Source organism: Gossypium hirsutum, chromosome D09 (assembly GCF_007990345.1).
Source record: "Gossypium hirsutum isolate 1008001.06 chromosome D09, Gossypium_hirsutum_v2.1, whole genome shotgun sequence".
In the NCBI taxonomy this organism is placed as follows: domain Eukaryota; kingdom Viridiplantae; phylum Streptophyta; class Magnoliopsida; order Malvales; family Malvaceae; genus Gossypium; species Gossypium hirsutum.
The window spans coordinates 31,146,058-31,162,900 of NC_053445.1; the positions used below are offsets into that span (position 1 = coordinate 31,146,058).

Consider the following 16,843-nt stretch of genomic DNA (forward strand, 5'->3'; position numbering starts at 1 on the left):
CCATTTTTGTTGAAGTTTATAACTTTCTTTCACTTTTTCCTTTTAAGATTCCAATGATGATGATGGTGATGGTGGTGGTCGATTTAGATTCATATAGAACTCCAAAAGATTAGGAAAGTTCTTAGCGGTGGAAAGTTAGGCATAGGAGGACGACAACAAATAAATAAATAAAAATGTGTTTTGGATTAGTTAGAGAGCTCTCTTGCTTTAGGCCAAAAAAAAATGCCATGTCACCAATTTATTAGTGGGTTAATGAAAATTTTTAGTACAGACCAATTCGAGCAATTATCTTATTTAGAGTGATCAAAATAAAAATAACTCTATTTTAGGGTGATCTGCTGTGTAGTTTACCCAAAAATAAATTTAAGTACCAACATAATGAAATGGAAATAGCTCAGGGGCTATATTGTAAATTAATTTTTTTTTCTAACGATAGAAATATTTTCCCTGCAAATTATTCCCCTAAAACCCTTTGCCCATAAGCGCAGCAGAAATTCTCCCATCTGAAATTCTTAGCAATCTCAATCTTCATAAAGTAAATCAATTGGGGCTTCCATTTCATCTTCCAAGGAATTCGAAATCGCATTCCTCAGTAAGTTTAATCCATTTTATTTTCAGTTTTTGACCTTAAATCCTCTATCTTTTGCTTAAATCAAAACTACCCATTGATGAAATCAGGTCAAAAAGCTGGTACTCCATGGCTAAAGCTTCATCATTTATCGTAAATTTCCTTAGGCTAAACCCTAGAACTGGTCCAAACCCTAATACCCAAATCAGAAATCTCACTATAGAATCCAAAGAAACTAGTTTTATTGTTAAGGAAATTGTAAAGAATCAAAAACCATGTGAAGAACAGTTGAATGATTCTGTAAGGCAATCTAATTTAGACATTGTCAAACAAGTTTGCAAGATTACTAGAACAGTTCCTAGATGGGAGGAAACACTGGTTTCACATTTCCCCTCTTTTAATTTTTCGGAACCCTGTTTTTTCCGAGAGCTTTTGAGACAGCAAGATAATGTGTTTTTCTCTCTGCGTTTCTTTCATTGGCTGCGGTCTGAATACGAGTTTTCGCCAGACTTTGATTCGTGTAATATGCTCTTTGATAAGCTTGTGGAGGCTAAGGCTTCCAAAGCAGCAAGAAATTTTCTCCAACAGACCGGTTTTGAGCCCAAGCCAGGTTCTTTAGAACGTTACTTAAGATGCCTTTGTGAAAATGAATCGGTTGAAGAAGCTGTTGATGTGTTCTCGATCTTGAGTGAGATTGGTCATTGTCCATCAATAGAGACGTGGAATTTAGCGTTATCGGCTTGTCTTAAGGTTGGTAGGAATGATCTTATGTGGAAATTGTATCAGGATATGGTAGAATCCGGTATTGGGGTCAATATTGATGTTGGGACCCTTGGGTGTTTGGTTCAAGCCTTTTGTATCGATGGGAAAGCTTCGAAAGGTTACAAAATTCTTCAGCAAAATTTGGCTGATGGGTTGGTGCCGGATACGGTTGCTTTTCACAAATTGATTGCAGCTTTCTGTAAGATGAAGGATTATGGTAGAGTATCTCAACTTCTTCACACAATGATTGCTACAGATCGTGCTCCCAATATCTATACATATCAGGAAGTCATCAATGGGCTCTGTAAGAACAGAAAGTGGTTGGAAGGTTTCCGGATTTTCAACGATCTCAAGGATAGAGGGCATTCTCCGGATAGGGTCATGTATACAACAATAATTCATGGGCTATGTAAGATTGGGGAGCTCAGGGAAGCCAGAAAGCTTTGGTTTGAGATGATTAATAAGGGAATGGTTCCAAATGAATACACTTATAATGCACTGCTTTATGGTCTTTATAGGGCCCATAACCTTAAAGAGGCTGAGAGACTATATAAGGAGATGCTCGAAAAAGGTTATGGTGAAATGACCGTAAGTTACAATACCATGATAGCAGGGTTATGTTCACATGGGAAGACGGATGAAGCTTATTGTTTATTTGAAGAAATGCCTCGAAAGGGCGTTGTTCGTGATTTGATCACATTCAACAATCTGATCCGGGGCTTTTGCGTGGAAGGAAAAGTCGTTGAGAGTCTAAATCTGCTTCATGAACTCTTAGCACAGGGTTTACAGCCATCTGCTTCATCGTATACCCCTATTATAAAATGCCTATGTCAAGCTGGTCATATCGAAGAAGCTGAAAGTTTGTTAAATGACATGCACAGTCAAGGTCTAGAACCGAAAGATTGTACTCGCAATCACTTAATTTTTGGATTATGCAAGCAAGGACATGTTGCAGAAGGAATGGAACGGTTCAAAGAGATGCTGGAGAATCAACTCAAACCGCAAAAGAAGACTTTCGAGAAACTGATTCAATCTCTCTCGGAAAGTGATAGGTTGGATGATTCTTTACTTGTTCTAGATTTTATGTTTAGATTAGGTTATGCACTTAAAACAAGCATATGCCATTCTATTGTTACCAAGTTTTGCCAAAGGAATACTCATCTGGTTGAATCATGTTTAAGTGAGGTCCTTGAAACAAATTAAGCAAAGCATTTCTACATGTTCATTTATCTCATGTTACTCAAAACTCGGAGGTGACTGTTGGATACGATCACCCATGTACGAATGTGCCCGATACGGGCATCGGCCATAGGTACTTTTTAGGGAAAATGAAGAGCTGTACCTTGTATTTTTCTTTAATAATGAAATGACGATTCGAGTTGGTTCAGGGTAAACTCTTTTCATGAAAATTTACAAGTCAACTCTTTAAATATATCATTTAAAATTAAACTAGAATTATTAGTCATTTAAATAATTCTATTTTCTTTCTTTCTTTCTTTTTGTTTTTGGTTTATTTTATGTTCTCCTAAACATCAAGAAATAAGTCAATTAACGCATAGAAATTTACAACATTCTTTTTCTTTTAACCATAATTACAAACAAAAACAAAGTTCATAGTTGATATCAAACTCGAATAATAATAAATTTATTTGTTTTTATCTTATATTAAAAATTTATTTTTCCTTGATATAAAATATATTTATCATTATGTTTAACTAAAAAAATTATTAATTAAAACAATAATTCAATTTGGATAAATTCAAATTATATAAATTTAAGATGAATGAATTTTGTTAAATTAAATTAGAAGTCAACTTGTGGTCCCCACTGTACCAACTATTTTGATTGGCTACCTTATACTATATAATTAAATCCCCCGGTAGTTTTCCCACAGTTTCTTTCTACCGCTCTCATTTTCCGGGAAAACATACAACGAAAAAGAAAATTTCGAAGAGAGAGAGAAAAAATGTTTGCATACGATCGCGTAAGCCACTCGAGTGCCAACAAGGCGGATGAGATAGATCTAGAATCAGGGGAGACTTTGTACCCGGGACTCAGCTACGGCGAGAACCAACTCCGGTGGGGTTTTATCCGCAAGGTTTACGGCATCTTGGCAGCGCAGTTGGTTCTAACCACCGTGGTATCCGCCTTCGTGGTTCTTTCGGCTCCGGTCAACGAGCTCCTTCGTGGAAATTCTGGCCTCTTGCTCTTCCTCTGTTTAATCCCCTTCGTCTGTAAAGTCCTCACCTTTTTTTTCTAAGTTTTTTTTGTTCAATTTTGATTCTTTCTTTATGCGCTTTAATCCTGCTGAATTTTAAATTGTGCAGCAAATATTTTTAGGTCTCTTTTGAATAGTATATATATATATGTTATATAGCTGTTAATTAGGGCATTTTCATTGTTTATTATGAATTTGATCTCTGCAAGTGTTAGATTAAGGTTAGATTTGTTAATAAATCGTATCTTAGACTTGAATTTTCAACGTAATTCTTTTATGAAGTCATCTTTGTTTGGATGAACAAAATATTGGGCTCCTGAAGTTGTAATATAATTGAAGGTTAAAATATGCCATTAGTCCTTGAGATTTCTAGTTCAATCATAATATTATTAGTCTAAATTTGCCAATTTGGCTGCCATATGACTTGTTATGATGGAAATGAATATGCTAAGTTGACAAATTTTTTATAGAAACTATTAACCGCGTAAATTATTGGACTCAGATTTTCAAATTGAAAAAGAAAGAGGATATAATTTTTAACTTATAAAGTACAGAGACTAAATTTCAAATTCTGTAGAAGTACAGGGACTAACAGCATATATTAACCATAATTGAAACATATGACGCCTAACCTAAAAATATGAGAAACTTAGAAAGAAAATTGAGTCAAGTGTGAGGGGTTTGGTGTTTAAACAATATTCTGAAGTATATGACTGAGTGAAGGATTTGACAAACATATTGTTCCCAAACAAGAATAGTATTCTATTGTTGTGTATATATATAGATTCTATCTGTTCTTGGCTTTATTCGGATTCATTTCATGTGGAATTTATGAATTTAGAACTTTTAGCTGCCTCATTTTGTTTAGAAAATAATCTAAGGATTGAGTAAAGGATTTGACAGAAGCTTTGTTCCCTAAACAAGGATGGTGTTCTGCAATATTCTCCATATATCTATTCTAATTGCTCTTGCCTTTATTCTGATTCTTTTCATGGGGAATTTACGGGTTTAGAATCTCATTTTGCGCCAGTTATGTCACATTAGGTTTTTAATATGACAGTATGTGCTGTTCCTCAACCTTTTTACTAATACCGGAGATCTTTGTGTTCTTTTTTTTATATTTTGCATGTCAGAATAGGATAAAGAAATTTATTGAATTAATATTTTGAAATTAAAATAAATATGGAAAGCTTATGAATAATATCCTTTTGTCTTAGTTTTTCTTACTTTGTTGCATTCCCATGATAATCTTACCTTTGTGTGAACCAGTTAACTGGTTGCAGTCGGTATCAATAATATATATGATTAATGGCATAAGACTGTTATGCTCTCCTTGTTGCCTTCTGAACTGTCCCATAATGTACACCAGTTTGCCTTTCTCTTTGTTTGGTTACATTGGAAGTTCTTAGTTCTAATAATTTCATAAACTAACCTTCAGAGTTGGTACTGAATACCTTCTTCAATGGCTTCTTTTTCTTTCTGATAAAATCGGTAACATTGGCCTCCAACTCTTGTAGTAATTGAAATCTTAGTTATCTTAAACCCATGTTGATCTGACTTTACATTTTGCTTGAAGTACTCATGTCCAACACAATATTCAAACATGGATGCGGGGATTTGAACTTCTAAGGATCTTGCAAATACATGGAAAAATTTGGAAAAAAACTACGCCTTCACTCAAGATTTTACGGAATTCTGTTTGATCCATTGTGTCATATTTCTCTGATTAATCTTAATTTTAAAACCTAATCCATGCAGTGTTGTGGCCCTTGCATGTCTATCACCAAAAGCACCCTGTGAACTTGGTTATCCTCAGCCTCTTCACCGTGTCATTGAGTCTCACAGTTGGTGTGAGCTGTGCAAATACCGATGGTTAGTATCTTGGTGCTTGTCGTTAAACATCCTCGGTCTGGTTATAAATCGAGAATTATACTAACCATCCACTTTTATATACTTTCAGGAAGAATCGTGCTTGAAGCGCTAATTTTGACAGCTGCTGTGGTTGCATCTCTTACTGGCTACACTTTCTGGGCATCGAAGAAGGGCAAGGACTTCAGCTATCTCGGACCGATTTTGTTCACCGGCCTTATTATCCTCATCTTAACTGGTCTAATCCAGGTGAAATATCGCAGTTAACGCTATATGATTACTCATGCCTCCACCTACTTGTATATAGGATTCATCAGACTTAGTATATGTGTTTTGTTATTATGCAGATGTTCTTCCCGCTCGGCCCAACATCTACTGCTGTATATGGTGGAATTAGTGCGTTGATTTTCTGTGGGTACATAGTATATGACACCGACAACCTGATCAAACGCTTCACATATGATGATTACATTTTGGCCTCCGCCACTCTTTATTTGGACATCCTGAATTTGTTCATTTCCATTTTACGGGTTCTGAGATCCGGGGATAACTAGTTATACAATATTTCTCACAAGGTCGGTCGGAAAGATTTCATGGTATGGCGATTGAGTTATTGTCCAATGAATATGAAAAATATTACTGTCTATTAGTATATTTGCTAGACTTGGCAATTATTGTATTCGTACCGTATTTGTGTATTTTCTCATGTTATAATCATGTTCTATTTACTTATTTGATATTGTGTAATCATGTTGCTAGATCTAATCTTTTCTTGTGGTGTTTTACCAGCCACTAAGCTGGTTGCACAGATTTGCAGTTCTTTCTAATGAAACATGGACATGCATCCAAGTTCTCTTTTATATATATAGGTTGAAATCGAATTTTAATATTACAGTTTCTTTTTCTTTATTTTCAAATGTTGAAAAGGATATATTAATTATAATAAAAATCAGTATATTATTTTAGGAGAATGATTCACTTATACTAACATAAAACTAATTTATTTTTACTTAAATAATTTTTTGTATTATTAGCATTTTAATAATCCAATGGTTGAATTTGTTTATGTAATTGTATAAATTTTTGAATCATTTTGATGTTTTTTTTATTATATCCATCCATAATAGTCTTAGGGTGGGTTTGGATAGACGATTAGGTGTGTTGCGTTTAGCTTTTTTTTTGTTTCACGCTACAGTATCGCTATAATATCTAATTTCATTGCCACCGCTGTTTAAACACACCGTCCATTCAAACTCACCCTTAATATGTTTTTAAAGCTTAAAAGTTTTCCATATAAATACATATTTTTAATTTACTCGAAATTTAATATACATAATCTATTGGATATTCTTTTTTGTTTTAATATTAAATTGTATAAATTTTTAAATTGTCATGAAAAAGTTTATGAACTTTTAACCAAAAAATTAATCTTGGAAACCATCAAATTTACGCTCATTCCATCTCATGCTTTTAACGCTAGGCCTTGTGTTCCCACCATGCAAGCCCTTGTTGGTGCCAAGACATATGGTCCAAGCCTCCACTATCTTCTCCTCCCTGGACCAAGCTCAAATCAGACATGCCGGCGGCTTAACCCCGATTTCACTGCCCACCTTCCTATCCTTTTCTCCCCCCAATCTCCAACCCTACCACCTCTCCCGGTCGAGAGTATTCGAAACTTCAACAGCAATTCATCAGGAAAGTTGAAGGAATTGCGGCTAGGGGTGAGGATTCGATCGAATCGAATAAAAATTTTTAAAGTTAATCGAGTTTTCGAATCTCATTTTATCATCCTAACTTTATTTGAAGTTTTCTCGAATCGAGTCGAGTGAGATGAAATTCGAATCAAATCGAATATATTTGTTTGAGTTAAATTTTAAAAAATAATTTTGGGTCCTTGTAACCATTGTCACCCATCGTAATAAAATTTGTCCACCTTAATCAAAATTTTTATTAACTTTCATCACTTCATAATTTATTTATTAATTTTTTATATATTGGTTAGCTTCTTTGCTTGTTTAGGTGTTTCAATTATCTTCATATTCTTGTCACTATGTATTTTAAAATTAAAAAATATATTAAATGTAAAAATATGATTTTTTAATAAAAGTTATTTTAAAAATAAAATGTGAAATTGATACCAATATAAAATTTTAACACGAATATTTTATGGCATAATTAATAATTCAATTTTAATATAAATATTCAATATGACCAAACAATTCAATAATATAAATAATATAAAATGTGAAATTTAATTTAATTTAATTTAATAATATAAATAGTAGATATAAATAAAATTATTACTATTTATGTTTAGTGATTTTTTTTTGGATAATTTTGATTTTTTATTTGAGAGTAAAAGGTAAGAAGTAAAAGTTTAGGGGAAAAATAAAAAAGTTTTGGGAATAAAAATTTGAGGGAAAGTAAATACGGGGAGTAAAATTTTGGAGGAGGAAGGGTTTGGGATAGATGAGAGGTGAGATGGGAAGGAAATAAAAGTTTTAGGGAAAAGTGGGAAGGAGTAAAAATTTTGGGGGAAAATAAAATGTTTTGAGGGTTTTTGAGAGTAAAATTTTGAGAAAAAATAAATGGGAGAGTAAAATTTTGGTGGGAAATGGATTTTGGGTAGATTGGGGGGTTGGGAGGGGAATAAAAGTTTTGGGGGGAAAGTGGAAAGGAGTAAAAGTTTTAAGGGAAAAGTAAAAAAGTTTGAGAGTTTAGGGTAAAAATGTAAAATATTATAGTTTGATATTCGAATTATTGGAGTTATTCGAATTCGAAAACTCAACTCGATTCGAACTCGAAATTCGAAAAAAATTCGAGTTGATTCAAATAACTCGATTAACTCGAATAACTCGATTCGTTTAACTCGAAATTCAAAAATTTTTTCAATTTTTTCGAGTCGAATCGAGTTTTGCTCACCCCTAATTGCGGCATTGCAGCTCTTGGCTGCCGCTGATGTTTTCTTCACAGTTTCTTCTTAATAATCCTAATCCTTGTATAGGTCTTTGCTACATTGTCATAACTCATAATCGTATTTAAGATGTTTTATATAGATTTTAACATATTAATAACATGTTTGTATATTCAGGCGGTATCCATGTCATTCATGTAGTGTTCTAATTATTTTTACCTGCCATATCTGATATTATAGGTTCTAGTTTGCAGCAATTCCACCATAACATAGAAAGTTAAGAACTTCCACACCAAACATTTTTTACTTTGTTAGGGGAAAAAAAATGCTTCAATTCTACTACAAACCCTAGATCCAGATACCGAACTCAGTCATACACCACTAGCATGACACGAGTTTGCAGATGATTCATACAATCACCCTTTCAATCAATCACACGGCAATCAAGTCTAGTCATCAGTTCTTCTTCACACTTTTGTACGAAAATACCATAATTTATGGATAGTCCTAACAAGATATTAGAATTAGAAGGCCTTACTATTTCTTGTATATTTATCTTATATCCAACCTCTGATAATCCTTAGTTGCAGCCCTTTTTTCCTCAGCAAACAGTTCCAGCCACCACAGAATTTAGCATTTAACCGAACGAGAAGAGGAAGCTAGGATTTAAGACTTTGCAACCGGGATACTTTTTCAATTTCCTTGATAATTAGCTCTTTTTCCTCTTCGAATTGCTCATCTTCCGCACCTGCAAGGACCATGATTTCTTAAGAGACAAGCAAAAGAATAACGAGAAGCATGGTTTCAATATGTTTACTCGAATTTGAGTGTCCAACACAGTTATGTTCAAGTTTTTCCATACCAATAGTCATGTCCAAACTCGTTACAGGTAGGGGTATTTCAAGAAAATAAAGAATGATAGCAACATAGATCTGGAGTCGTTTGTTCAGAACCATGTTGCTATGACTATTTTTGTTTAAGTACTCATGTCCGGCACATGGATACAAGAATATGACCTCCAAATACATAGAAAAATTAAGAAAATCTTACCATAGTCATGACAGTGATGGACACCTCTAAATCCGAGTAACAGAAGTTCATACAATGTAGGTTCAGACAAAGTAATAGCGAAAAGAATAAATACCTTTCCCTGAGAGACTATTAAGCAGTTCCAACAATTTCTCATGGTTTTTTGCCAAAATGATCTTTATCTCTCTTGGCTTGTTAGGATTAGCAACAAAAACCTGCATGTGAATAAACAAAGATTTAAAAAAACATAAATCAGACGCCAATTTGTCTTTTTATTTTAGGTGTCGGCTAACTGAACAAACCACTGTAACCAATCAAATTCAGCTCATTCAGTTTGTTTAGTTTTGGTTCTATTTGTGGTTAAATAATTTAGGATGTGTTGGATAAAGTTAAGAAAATTTTCAGCATTTAATTTTTTAATTGTGCTTGACAACTGTATTAGGTTTTTACTTGATATAGAAATTTCAACAAAAAAAATGTTGAATATGATAAGCAAATAATAGTTTATCACTTAATGTTGAAAATGCTAAGTTAATTTTATTTTGGAAAAATACATTTAAAATAAATTATCTCTTTATTTATGTTAAATAATGAAATTTTCGAAATTATTATGTTTAACTTTATCCAAAACCATCATAGGATTAAAATTATGAAATAAATAATTATTAAAATTTATTGTTTACTATTATCTAACAGTATAATAATATTCCGCACTTAATTTTACTAATATACCTAACAATTTTATAATATAAATTCAGTACTTAATTTTTCAACACTTAAATTTTTAATTTATCAAACACTAGTTCAGTTTTAACCTATGTTACTCTAACTCATCATTTATCAAACACAAGTTCAATTTTAACCTATGTTACTCTAACTCATCATTTTTCTTTAAGTACCCGACCATTACTCAGACATGGATATTGGACTATGATATTCAAAAGGACCTTACAAATACATAAAACTCTTGAAAAACTTGTGCTCATATCAGATACATACCTGTCTGATACACCCAAGTCTAAGTAAGATAGGTTTTAACATGTTTATTCAATCTGTTAGCAGTTTTCCTATTTCCAGTTGAAATCGATAATTAAAAAATGAATTATATTTTTTATTAAAACATTCCTAAACTCAATTAACATTATTCAACCCAACCCAACAACCTGATTAATTTCGGTTCAATTATTCCAGTTTATCTCTCGTATCTCAGTCGGTTTTTAAATTTTATTCATTTTTAGAATTTTGGGTAAAGGCTGATGCACGTCAATAAGAGAGACAAAAGAGAGATCACCTTGAAAATGTGGAAAGCAGAAATCTGAATGTTTTTGCTTGAATCCTGCATTGAAACAAAAGAGCAGAAAATGAAATGCTGATTTGGGGTATTTAATGTACCAAGGAAACCCAAATGTGGAACATCATATCAGATATGCAAATAAAAACTTACTTGGACCCCGGTGTTAGTGTCAGATTCAGGTATGTTCAATTTTTTCTAGGTTTTTCGCATGTACTAAAAGGGTTCTTGGAGGATAATATCCACATCTAGAATACAGGTGTGGGACATGGATGCTTCAAGAAAATTGAACAGTAGGAGCAACATAAAGTAAAAACAGAGAGCTCAAAAGGTTCCACTAGGTCCTATCTATTCAAAGTTGAACAAAAATATCATCCTGCCCTCCCGGTCTATGTTACCCCTGTTGTTCATGTATCTTTATGCATCCATGTTCAACACCTATGTCCGACACATATATGGACATGGACATAAGAGTTTGATCTTCCAAACATATGGAAAAACTTAAAAATTAATTTTGAGCATACCCGTATCCCACACTCTCAAGCTCAAGTAACATCAGAACTACTGATGGATGGTTCAAATCAATGAATACCAACCAGATCATAGAGAAGCTAAAGTTAGAATGTACCCTCAGCAATGTCATCATGATTTTCAAGTATCGAACTTCTAAAATGTAGCGCTTCATTATCTGCACATTTGGAGCCTCCAAAAGAAAGTCCGATAGAAGCTAAACCAAAAAAATTGCAGCATTAACATTCAAAATATCAACAGAACAAAACTGGAACGAAAGGAGAGAGAGGCAAAACCAACCTTTAAAGATTGCCTTCTTGTGACATAATTAGAAGAGGTCAGGAGTTTTTCATAGAGATCAAAGAACTGAAACAACAATATCGCATTAGACAAGCAAAAAGAGAAAGGGAAAACAAATAATTCAACGAACTTAAGAAAAGATCCACACCAATTCATCACAAGTAGTTGCAGTTGAGCCTTACCAGAAGTGTAAATACAATATAAAACAATCCCTAAGATATTTTTAAGCTGAGAAGGTGGTATAAGATGAACAATTCAATCAACATAAAGTCCTAAAGCAAAATTGCACTCCGGCAAGACCATTCGGAGTCTGCATTAGATACAAAGGGAGTTTCCAAGTGCCAGACACAGCAGAATACATTTCTGACACGTGAGGACAAGTAAAAAAAGGTATACCATAGACAGTCAAAACATGATTAAATCATGAACGGACACTCCCAGATACCTCCAGAGACACAAGGAAGCTTTCCTCTTTCTTTCTTCTTCTTCTTCTTCTTCTTCTTATTATTATTATTTTGCATTTTCTCCCAAATACAGAATCAATAATGAGTAATTTGGTTATAATGAGTTTTTAAGGTTCAAGTTTTTATATTCAAAAAGAATTTTTAAAATTTAGAAGCTATTTGTATATTAGTCTTAAATTGAAAAGCACCAATTTTACTTTTTTGTTATATATAAAAGAATTTATTGTTGTGTCCTGCCTTATTCATGTCCTAATTTTTTTTTTTTAATTTCATCTTCAAGTTGTACCCATTTTACATGTCCGTGTCCATGCTTCTAGGATTAAACAGTATGTAAATGTACCTCATCATAATGACCAGTCAAATATTCAGCTACCAATGATGCATGTTTTGTAAGAATATCCTGAGAATATTCAATCACACACACATAAGACAAAGAAAACATAACCCGTAAATGTATTTAGTTAATCTAAAGTAACGTAAGACTCAGAAACTAACAAATCTGACCTTAAAGGTTGAAAATGCATCAGAAGCAACATCAAAGTTGGGCAACTCCACAAATTTGAAGAACAGCACAAAGCTAGCAGAATTTAATATGTATCTGAAAAAGCACTACAAAATTTAACTGGTGAAAAAGTGAAACTTGCTTTTTCAGTTAAGAAATTTTGCATCAAAAACACAAATTTAAAATGAAGAAAGCGCCCAAGAAGCCAATTTATTGGTCCTCTAGTTTACTTGGACTAGCTAATAGACTCAAACCAGCTAAGGGTTTGACAACTAACAAAAGCAGCGTCACCTTTATTACTAGGACTTAAGGGAATCTTGGACACTTGTAGATTTAAAAAAAAAAAACATGAATTTAAAATGAAGAAAATGCCCAAGCAGCCAATTCTGAATCCTCTAGTTTGCTTGGACTAGCTCGTAGAAACAGAAAAGAGGTTGACAACTAACAAAAGCAGCAACTGGCACCATTGTCATTCAGACTTGGGTGAGTCTCAGACACTAATACATGTACAATACAGGCATATTCAACTTTTTCTAAGATTTCCATGCATTTGGAGGGTCCTTTAAGAATCATATCCTCAAACCCGTGTTCAAATATATGTTAGAGGCAGGTGCCAAACACGGATACTTTAATGAAAAAAGAATAGTTGGCAACATAGTAGCACTAAAACAGTTAATCGGCTGTCCATTGCCAGTCTCTATAGCTCACTAGTTCCTGAGTTCTCCAATATCCAAGGTTATTTGACTAGATAACTTCATAACATGCTTTACAGTTGATCTTTTAAAGCAGCTCAATTTAGAATATAACAATAAGTTTATCTTTGGGAACCAAATATCAAGTTAAAGTCATCATAAGATACTGAAAGAGGAGATTACTCAGACAACTAAGAACTTGAGTTATATGTGAATATTTAGCTGAAGGAAACATATTACATGCACGTTCCGGTTCACTCCCTCAACCCTAAAATCATAGTTGGAAACTATTTTAAACTGGAGTATAAGTGTCAGACATAAGTATGTGTCCAACATGGGTATGTTCAATTTTTTCAATGATTTCCATGTATTTGGAGGGTGCTTGGAGGATTATATTCCTATATCCATGTCCGGATATGCATTGGAAGCAGATACTTAAATCATATGAAAAGAACAAGGATGAGGACATTGATTGCAATCAACGCAACATGCAAAGCTCACCATAAGTTTAGATGAAATAGAATCCAATTAAAAAAATATGAGCATTTATATGCTAAAAGAAACATATTTCCTTTTCAGAAATATTATACAATGATCATTGAGGATTAAGTGACATTTTTAATCACAGCATCATTTTAGCAACAACGTAAAGTACTTCAATCATACAAAAGAATAGTCATAAAGTTCGAATGTCTTACTGTGCAAGTGATGGAAATTTGATGCACTCCCTCAACATATTTCCACAATTTAAAGCTATTTCCTTGTTATCATAGCTGCTTGCAAAAACAGAAATAAGACTTGATACACCCAACTTTAATGATTCAAAAGCACATATGACTTAGGTCATGTTATTTCAGTATAAATACTGGTCAATACCTTTAAACCAGTATTATGCATATTTAATAAGCAAGATAGTGGTTATTCAAACTTGAGCACATAGATATGTTTAACTTTTTATAAGTTTTGCCATGCATCTAGAGGGCCCTTGGAGGACCAAAACTCCATACCAATGTCTAAATATGTGCCAGACATAGGTACTTTAAGAGAAATGAAGGATCAGAGCAACATAGACAGACAACATACTATAGGGATTTTCAAGCTGTAAAAAGGCATGCACATAGATAAATGTTACGACATTCATAACCTTACCAAACTACGAGAAAGTCGAGTAACTCCAAATGTTTCTCAATGTATTCCACACAGCAATATTTGGAATCAACTTGTTGCTTCAACAATATGGACCAACAGTGGACTAAATCTTTTCTTGCCTGGAGAACATATACTACATTAGCATGCTTATAGAATAACGGATATGAGCCACAACAGTAAAAATATCAAGACTAGAACTTACTTCCCATCCCAGTATCGGTAACTTGTGAACAACAAGGGAAATAACATCCTCTTTAGAGATTTCAAGTGCCAACTGTGAGACCTGCTCGACATTCGGTTCAACCTCACCATCCCCAGAAAGCATGCATCTCATTGTCACAAAATTTTTTTCAACTTCTTCCATAGCCTAAGAACAATAAAAAAACAAAACCATCAATATCCAAGTTCTCAAACATATAATCGGTAATTAACAAAGTACTTGAATACACGACTGCAGTCCATTGTTGATTTCATTTCTTAACATAACCTCATCCAAAACAAAATCCCATCATTTTATTCAATCTCCATTGCATCGTAAAGCAGGTTAAAATGGCGTCAATCCCATGAGACGACATTAGAAGACGTAGACACCAAGCAAGCATTGCCCTTTTAGGTTCCAAAAGTAGAACTTGAACATTCCACTTGGAGCTTTCAAGTTTTGAAGCTCTCAAAAAAGGCAATGTACTCTTCATTTCTTAAAGTGCATGTATCCCACATTTGAGTCTGGCGCATTCCCAGATATGGAAACCCCCAACTACATGGAAAAACTTGGACGAAAATTGAGCATACATCCGAAACTTGAACTTGAGTCCGAGTAAAATGGCTTAGTATTATTATTACAACAAATAAAGCATTAGCCATTTTGTTTATATTACAACGAATGAAATTTACATGCATTTTCATGAGAGTAGGGGAAACAAGGGGCTCCAAACATAAGAGAAGAACAGCACAGTAAACGGTATATAATTTTAAGAAAAAAAAATCCCAAACAACCAGCAAAAACAATGCCAAAACCATAAGCAAATGAGATAATTCCTAAAACCCATTTCATAACTACAATATTAAAACAAATCTAAGACTCCCCCACTTAATCCAAATCCAAGAAAAATTGAAAGAAAGAATTAAATTACATCAAATATCAAGCACAAAATTTAAAAAATATATATATTTTCTTTAACCTTTTCAAGGGCTTTAACTTCAGCAACGGTTTTGGTGTCGAGTGCATTAAGGCTGTCTTTGATCGCTTTGGCAACCTCTGGTGGGGTTTTCGGCCTCGACGGCTTGAAGAATGAGAAAGACATGATCTATTAAATGTTGCAATGATATGATTTTTACCCAAAATTCAATAATCTCTCGATTTCGCTTTGATTAAGGATTTGTATATTGAGAAATGATAAAAAGATCCGTTGATCTGTTGTTGATCATCGAGACTTTTCACATTTTTTTCCTCGGGAAAATTTGGGTATTTCTTTTTTCAATGGGAATTTAGAAAATATATAAATTGCTGGAAAAATGTTTCATTTCAAGGAGAAATGTCAAACGGGTCCAACCCGACAGCAATTCTATTTCGATATATGATATTTTATTTTTAATTATTTTTATATTAAATTTAAAAATCCACAAACCCTTATTTTTATGAATAAAATAAAATTTTACTATTTTTATAAATAGATTGTAGATATTTTTTTTGGTACATCATTTATAACTAGGAGAAACTAATAAAAGTTTTCGAAGCACATGTTGTCAATTTCGTTGTTTCTCTTCTTAGTATGTGGTTTTGGTTGTGATCAATAGTGACAAATTGGAGGAGATTCTGGATGTCTTTAAATACTTATTGAAGTTTTCATCCTATTTTGGTGCGTCCAAAAATTTTGTCGATTCATTTATTGTCTATATTCCGCAACCTACAAGAAGGAATATTGAGAGACTTAAGGCATAAAAAAGTAGCGCAAAGGGTAAGAATTCTAACTTGAAACTTGCTAGCAAATATGAAGCTTTGAATGGACAGCAAGTGGAATTCATTAGAGTTCTGAACAATGGTTGCTCACCCAGTCATATCTTTTTGTTCATTTTTAATAATGTTTAACGATATAGACCATTTGGAGAAGTGGTCACCAAGGTTGATTCCTTAATTGAAAAGCCTAAGAAGAATGAGTAGGATAGATGTTGCGAACCGAAAGGTGTAGATACGAAATTCTACATTAAATGTTACTCACCGATCACTATGTGCCTTAAAAAAGGGGTAAATTACACCATTAGCCACTAAACTATTAGTAAGTTTTCATTTTAGTCATTAGACTATTAAATTTGATGTTATATGGCTTTTTTTATTCGCACTACTTGCACCAATCGAAAGCACTTTTCCCCTTCTCTTCTACAGTTTATTTTTTCATAAAATAACTTTGGACATCACAAATCTGCAACCAAAATTCAAACAACTTTTTTTTTCCAATCTTCAACATTGGCCATTAAATCAACTTGGATCTTAGGTATGTTCTTCTACCTGTTGATGGGTATTGATCCACTATACTGATCATTGAATCTTTGCTTGGAGCTCGCTGGCAGAACTTTTTTT

The 16,843-nt window shown here is 33.3% G+C and overlaps 3 protein-coding genes across 3 annotated transcripts; 2 read left to right on the plus strand and 1 right to left on the minus strand.

Annotated features, from left to right (window-relative positions):
* Positions 1-453: 453 nt before the first annotated feature.
* Positions 454-2,717, plus strand: LOC107891883 (pentatricopeptide repeat-containing protein At5g18950). Its single transcript, XM_016816812.2, has 2 exons — positions 454-592; positions 679-2,717. The coding sequence occupies exon 2, from the start codon at positions 698-700 to the stop codon at positions 2,531-2,533; it is 1,836 nt and encodes a 611-aa protein (XP_016672301.1). The 5' UTR covers positions 454-592; positions 679-697; the 3' UTR covers positions 2,534-2,717.
* A 483-nt stretch (positions 2,718-3,200) lies between these two features.
* On the plus strand, positions 3,201-6,149 carry LOC107891882 (BI1-like protein). The gene is made up of 4 exons (XM_016816811.2): positions 3,201-3,564; positions 5,307-5,420; positions 5,509-5,666; positions 5,765-6,149. Exons 1-4 carry the CDS (start codon positions 3,297-3,299, stop codon positions 5,969-5,971), a joined length of 747 nt encoding a protein of 248 aa, XP_016672300.1. The 5' UTR covers positions 3,201-3,296; the 3' UTR covers positions 5,972-6,149.
* A 2,459-nt stretch (positions 6,150-8,608) lies between these two features.
* Positions 8,609-16,023, minus strand: LOC107891881 (calcium-binding protein 39). Its single transcript, XM_016816810.2, has 11 exons — positions 15,447-16,023; positions 14,471-14,635; positions 14,269-14,387; positions 13,818-13,892; positions 12,430-12,523; positions 12,266-12,325; positions 11,462-11,527; positions 11,280-11,378; positions 10,652-10,696; positions 9,476-9,575; positions 8,609-9,079 (listed from the first exon to the last, which is right to left on the minus strand). The coding sequence occupies exons 1-11, from the start codon at positions 15,567-15,569 to the stop codon at positions 8,991-8,993; spliced, it is 1,035 nt and encodes a 344-aa protein (XP_016672299.1). The 5' UTR covers positions 15,570-16,023; the 3' UTR covers positions 8,609-8,990.
* Positions 16,024-16,843: the final 820 nt, after the last annotated feature.